At 36.6% G+C, this 6574-nt stretch overlaps 2 protein-coding genes across 4 annotated transcripts in view; one reads left to right on the forward strand and one right to left on the reverse strand.

Moving 5' to 3' along the window:
- The window catches only part of LOC118746739 (adrenodoxin-like protein 2, mitochondrial), a 13250-nt gene extending 12122 nt beyond the window's left edge, over positions 1-1128 (forward strand). The window contains exons 2-4 of one of the 3 annotated variants that reach the window (XR_004993881.1): positions 3-346; positions 419-842; positions 900-1128. Coding sequence is in view for 1 of the 3 variants with exons in the window: in XM_036480642.1 (XP_036336535.1) it covers positions 162-346; positions 419-758 (525 nt within the window). In the remaining 2 variants the exon portion in view is untranslated. Of the gene's footprint in view, positions 1-2; positions 347-418 lie in introns of all 3 variants that reach the window. The other 2 variants (XR_004993882.1, XM_036480642.1) reach the window with 2 other exon arrangements.
- Positions 1-6574, reverse strand: part of LOC118746736 — a 127208-nt gene that overhangs the window by 4898 nt on the left and 115736 nt on the right. The window lies entirely within an intron of this gene.

The following is a 6574-nucleotide window of genomic DNA, read 5'->3' on the forward strand; positions in this document are numbered from 1 at the left end:
AGGTGATTGCACTCCCTTTACCGATGTTGTGTTTCGTTTATTAAAAAGCAGTGTAGGTGCGACATTGATTAAAATAGCCACAAGAGTGCACAGAAGTATCTTCATTGTGATATTGAACCAGTTATACGTGTGAGTCTTCCAAACGTTAACGACGCGACAGTATGGCTTTTGTCCTAAATTTAGTCAGGTGCTCCTTAAAAGTAATTAACCGCAACACATCAATAGGGCTAGTGAAAAACCTTAGCAAATTCGATTACTGCCAGCGTGTAACCAGTAACAACACGACAGTGATAATGAATCAACAGTTCCTACGCACATTTTCCATTGGGACACAGCTGCAGCAAGAGTAAGTTACAATTAATTGATTTTTGCTGTATGTATATGTAACACTCATTCTATTTTATTAATTATTACCAAGTGTGAACATTACGTTTTTGCGCGCCAACGGCCAGAAGATAGAGACAAAGGGCAAGGTGGGCGACACATTACTGGATGTGGTGGTAAATAATCATATCGATTTGGATGGTTTTGGTGCATGCGAGGGTACTTTGACATGCTCCACTTGCCATTTAATTTTTACATCAGAGGATTTCGAAAAACTACCAGATAAAGCCAGCGATGAAGAATTGGATATGTTGGACTTGGCATACGACCTCACCGATACTTCACGTCTAGGCTGCCAAATAACACTAACAAAGGACATGAATGGACTGGTTGTTAAAGTACCAGCAACAATTAATGATGCCCGTAGCGCGTAACAGTTGATCGAAATATGAAAAATACGTATGGACATAAAATTTGGACAGTTTGACTTGAATGTAGAAATTATAATACGTAAACATGTAAATGTACAATACGTAAACATACATATAAATGATTTATTCCATTTCATTGTACAGTGTAGCATATCGATAAAGGCAGATAAGACGAAATTTGTCCGGATGTCGCTTGCATAAATGAATAACATAAGTATTTGTGTACACAAATGTAAATAATTGAAATGTACATATTAAATACCCATCTATTCAAACTTAGTAGTAGTAGGTATACATTTTTACCGATGACTGCTAACTATGCCCGCAAGAACAAAGCAATGACAGATTTTATTAAAAACGTAGCAGAAATTTACAATCGTATTTTTATAAAATAAATGTGTGCGTAAGAAAATATTAAACAATGAATCGGAGAATTTCAACTCAGATAAAGCCTATATTTTTGGTACCCACTTAAATGCATGTGGATCTGTGCGCATGCACATATGTATGTACATATGTCGGGATTGCAAACAAATCTCCATAAACACACAGTTTGTTAAAATACATTTAAATGAATTCATTAACAACCTTCTGCCTCTGTTCTTATCGATAATTGAAAAAAGTCTATAATTCAATTCATATCGCTTAGAGTGAAAAGTTGCTAAGTCCACTTTTTGTAAAAATTGAGGAAATCCTACAAGCGAAAATAAAACGAACTTCTTTAATGAACATCGAATGCTTTCGATTCGTATGGAGATTTGATTTGCTTTAAACATGCAGAATTTTGTAGTCATAGTTTTGTGAAATATTTTAAGAAAATGGTTATAAGCAAAATTAAAAAAAGAAATGGACTTAACAACATTTCACTCCAAACGAGCGATATGCGAATTTCATCACTTGTTTCTGTTTAAACGCAAAATGAATACGTCGATGTTCGAGTTTTGATTCTCGATGATATAGCATAATTTTTAATTTAAATATTCACGCAAGTAAAAAATTAAACAAGCTTTCAAAGTAGTGGCTGTGGATATTTATCTTAGAGAGTGCAGTAATTATTTATTTACAATATCAGAGCGAAATTATGTAGGTCTTAAATAGCGAAATGCGGTTTTGTATTTTTTGTTTGTTTTTTGGCAGTGATAAGCGAAATTGTTGCTGGTACTTCCTTATTAAATATACATTAAATATACATACGTATACGTTGGTAACATACGTTTAAAGTACAAAACCGCGTATCGTGGTTCGGCAAAACCTCGTAACTGACATTTATGCTAAAAAAAGATATTTGCTCCCCGGAAGCTCCTGGCATCAAGCCCTTCTCTATTCATACTAAAATATTGATACATAGATATAAGAAGCATAGATAATTAGGCCTAAAAGAGAGAACCGTTTTGAAATAAGCCAATTTTACTCTCTCCTAAAAATCTTGGCAACCTCATATACCGAGGTATTGCATTTTCTTGATACGCGGTTCTGTGCTTTAAATGACGATATGCATGAGTATTATGTACCTAGATTGCATTGGGTAAGCACTCGTATCTCATTGAATTTATTTGTTTTTAAGGTAACACATTTTTTGATAAAGAATGAGCAACATTAGTAGGGGTCGTTCAAAAATTTATTTTAATAAATTGATTCTTTTTTATTTAAAGACTTGAGACTTGTACCTTAAAATCTGGATTCAAATTTAGTTAAATTGTCTAAACTAACTGCCGAGCTTGAGCTCACTTCATTAGTACCAATAATTGAGTCAGAGCCAAGGCTTGCTTTTTTGCATAAGTCCATCCGTTTAATATCCGAAAAACGCAAATCGTTATAATAATACATTACGAGTGTGTTTTTTTTATGAACAAACACGTTTACATACATATGTACGAGTATTTGAAGTTTTTAAGTGCAAGGTGCATTTGCGTATTATTACTTAGTAAAGTAAAAACAGGTTTATCAAATTGCGTGTTATTTACAAATGATTTTTTTGTTTTTCAAATTTACTGCATACGTTTATGATTGCCTTCTTAATTGCTTTCTGACATATGGACGCGGAATATAGTATGTACATACATATCGTCGTTTAAAGTACAAAACCGCTTATCAACAAAATGCAAAACCGCGTATGTGAGGTTGCATGAACTATTTACTAGAGAGTAAAAACACTCATATTTCAAAATGGTTCTCCTTTTTATAAAGCAATCGCATTTCTGGCTAGTATATTTATATTCGCAAAATGACGATACGCGGTTTTGTACTTTAAACGACGATGTACGCTTTTGCAGAGCTTTAATTTTTATAAAGTTTCAAAACTACTCAGTAAATAAACAAAACCGTTGGTCAGGGCCTTTCTATATTAACTAAGGTAATGATATATGTACACTTAAAAGGAAATTCACCATTTTTAAGCTGTGCGCGTAATTTCAAGCGAATAAGCTTTACAGAGCGCCGACTGTTGTTGTTGTTGTTCGACAGTGTGCCTGTAATTCGAATCGAGTATTTAGTAGTCAATTCCTATAAATATTCGGACTCATTTCAGAGTCAGAAAAGCCTCAGATTTCTGAGTTGTAAGCCTCATTAGGAGCTCAAAAAAGTCAGAGAAGAGCATATTTCTCTGTTCTATAAAAGTGTAGTGTCATTTCCGAAGTAATTTTTTGCGTAGAATCCGAATCCGGGGTTTAAATTGCTCTATCACGTCAGGATTTTGAGATATCCTAACCTAAAAGTGCAAAAACGCTGTTTTTGCCCATTTTTGAGGTTATGTAGCTACGCAGATTTTGCTCTTCATAAAAAAGTAAACGTGGTATTTTAAAGTATAAGTCTTCCTCTTTTAAATGCCGTTGAGTTTGCTTAAATATCTTTATTTTTCACTGAGATATCGCATTTTGAAGTTTCCATGTTTGTGAATTTTTCGATATTCGAAAATCCATTGAGATAACATGAGACGTGATACGGTCGATTACCCGGATTCGGATTCTACGCAAAAAATTACTTCGAAAATGACCCTACACTTTCCTAGAACAAAACGTTGTTGACCTGTGTTATTAATGAACTTTTAAGTACTTCTATGTAAACTTAGTTACTTTTGTTCAATTCAGAATTTATGACACCAAAAGAGTCCGAAATGAGTCAGTCTGGTTGACTGGTCTCAGAATCATATTTATAACGAAATAAAGACTCATTTTAGACTCATAAATTCTGAGCACTCAGAAATTGTTTGAAAATATATAACACTTAAAATGGGGCAAATTCCGCACAGGGCAAAAGAGGTATTAAATGGATTTTTTGTACCGGTTACCAAATTTGAAAAAAACCCGGATTTTTAGTACCGGTTACCAATTTTGGGAAAAGCGGAGTGGCCACGCCCTTTTTATTGTGGTTTTTTTTTTCAAAAATTAAATCGGGTATTTTGCACCTGTTACCGATTTCGAAAAATCCGAATTCTTACTACCGGTTACCAATTTCATAAAAGGCATAGTGAAGAATTTATTAAAATGGAAATATGGTCGAGACTACCAATCATCTAGGGAACAAAGTAGAAAAATGATTAATTGAATATTATCCAAGTATAATTGAATTTATTTTCTACCATATTTAATTATAACCTGCAACTTCACCTATGGTGTCAGTAAGCTTTGGTCAACCATAAGGTCATAATCCTATCCGACGAAGCGCGTTGCCAGAGAGGAAGCTACACTCACCACGGTGGTGGAAATCAAGCAGAGCAGTCCCACTAATTGAGCAACCAACAAACAATGCCCGATAGCTCTGGGCGCGAATCATAACATACCATATCGTACTACTCGTTACGTAAAAACACATTTTTTGGGTTATGACATACGTGAACGTACTCTTTGTCCCATTCAGCTTATACTGCCTAACGTATCACGTAATTTTCTTTCGTATCGTTTCAAAGGCTATTAGGAGACATAAAGATCTCCTCTTACCCGGGGGGAGTAAAACGTTGGATTTCGCATTATCTGAATCGCCAAATGGCAGTAAGTTTTCGACATCAAACATCGAAACATAGAAAAATTTGGTAGAAGGTCCCGCATTGTGATTTCCCTCTCCCCGCTTCTTTTTAAAATTTAAATATCGCAGCTCCCCAACAATCAGGGAATCTAATAAGCTGATGATTGTTCGATATAGCCATCTGGTTCTGGAGATTTATAAGGTTTAAAAGACTGCCACCTTTTCTTGTTGCACAATACTCCACCGGGTGCTACGGAAAAAAAGCCTTTTGACTTAGTGCATCTGCCTTATGGCGTTTCTACGGTGCACCCTGGGAAGTGGGTGCTCATTACGCTTCAAGGTGAAGTCAATTTACCGTCCGCTTTAATTTCCGGATATAGTTTGGGTCAACTGCAATAGGGCCTTCCGTATTCGGTTGCCTATGCGAATGATGTGGCATTTTTGGTGAGAGACAAATTTTGGATACCCTCAATGACTTAACTCAAAGATACTTGAACCTGGGGACAAGGTGGTCTGCGAACTGCGGACTTGCGGTGAGTCCTAGTAAAACTGAACTCGTCTAGTTCACTAGGATGTATGAGATGGCCCACGCCACTCCTCTTTCATTCGGGTGCGTTCGCCTGGCGCTTTACGACCTAGTCATGTACTTCGGCTTGATTCTCGATAGGAAACTGTCATCGCAGCCTAATATCCACTCTGTACAGCTGCAGAAGGGCAATAGGTTATGGGACCTTTTTTCCAAGGTTATTTCCTGGCTCTATGAAAGCTTAACTAAGCCCATTATGTTTTATTGATTCCTCGTCTGAAGGAATGTACTGGGAAAGGCTACGTTAGTATGTAGGCTATGTAGGGCGCTGAGGGCCAATCCCACTCTGGCCTTAACGTCATGCTTAACATAGCACCTGTCGATATCGCAAGTAAAACAGCTGCAGCAGGGGCGGCAGTCAGACTTTGTGACACTGGCTGCCTGATTTACACAGAGTCTGGGCAGTATTCTCGGATTCTTCGATTTCATCCTTGATAACACAGATCACTGCGTGTCTAGCTTTGCACGGGCTAGCTGGTTCTCCACGCACATCTCATCAAGGAATGAGTGGACTGAGGGTGGAGGGGGTATATTCCAGGGAGTTCTCTATCAACTTTAAATTTAGGCTTCCTGACCACTGTAATATATATCAGACGGAGGATGCTGTTTTTAAGAAAGTAGTCGATTGACTGCTGTTTGGCGCACTGGCGGTAAGGAAGATTAACATCCACTCAAACAGCCAGGTGGCTATCAGATCCGCGGGCTCACTTACGGTACGCTCGTGGCTTGTTTGCGAATGGCTTAACTCGCTTTCGATCGCGTCGGATTATTACCGTGTTAAACTTACTAGTGTTCGCCCAGCGGTTGAAATTCAACCGCTAAAATTAAGGATAGTTTATGTGAGTTGAGTTGAGCTGAAATAAAATTTGTTGGAATGGGTTAAGTGGAGGGGAGTTTAGCTTAGTACTTAGCATAACATAACATAGAATAGCATTAGATTCAATAACATGACATATGTAGCATAACACATAACAATATAACATCGCACATTCTTCAGTTGTGTTTCCTTTTTATCCCTACCACTTTCTTCCTCTCTATCTTTGTCTCTATCGCTTTTAATGTTTATGCTTATGTTTATGTTTATCTACGCCTTCATATTCATGTTCATGTTCATGTTCAAGTTCATGTTCATGTTCATTTTCATGTTCATGTTCATGTTCATTTTCATGTTCATGTTCATGTTCATATTCATCTTCATCTTCATCTTCATCTTCATCTTCATCTTCATCTTTATCTTTATCTTTATCTTTATCTTTATCTTTATCTTTATCTT

This window comes from Rhagoletis pomonella, unplaced genomic scaffold (genome assembly GCF_013731165.1).
Source record: "Rhagoletis pomonella isolate Grant_MI unplaced genomic scaffold, Rhpom_1.0 Rhpom_scaffold_00011, whole genome shotgun sequence".
Taxonomy (NCBI): Eukaryota; Metazoa; Arthropoda; class Insecta; order Diptera; family Tephritidae; genus Rhagoletis; species Rhagoletis pomonella.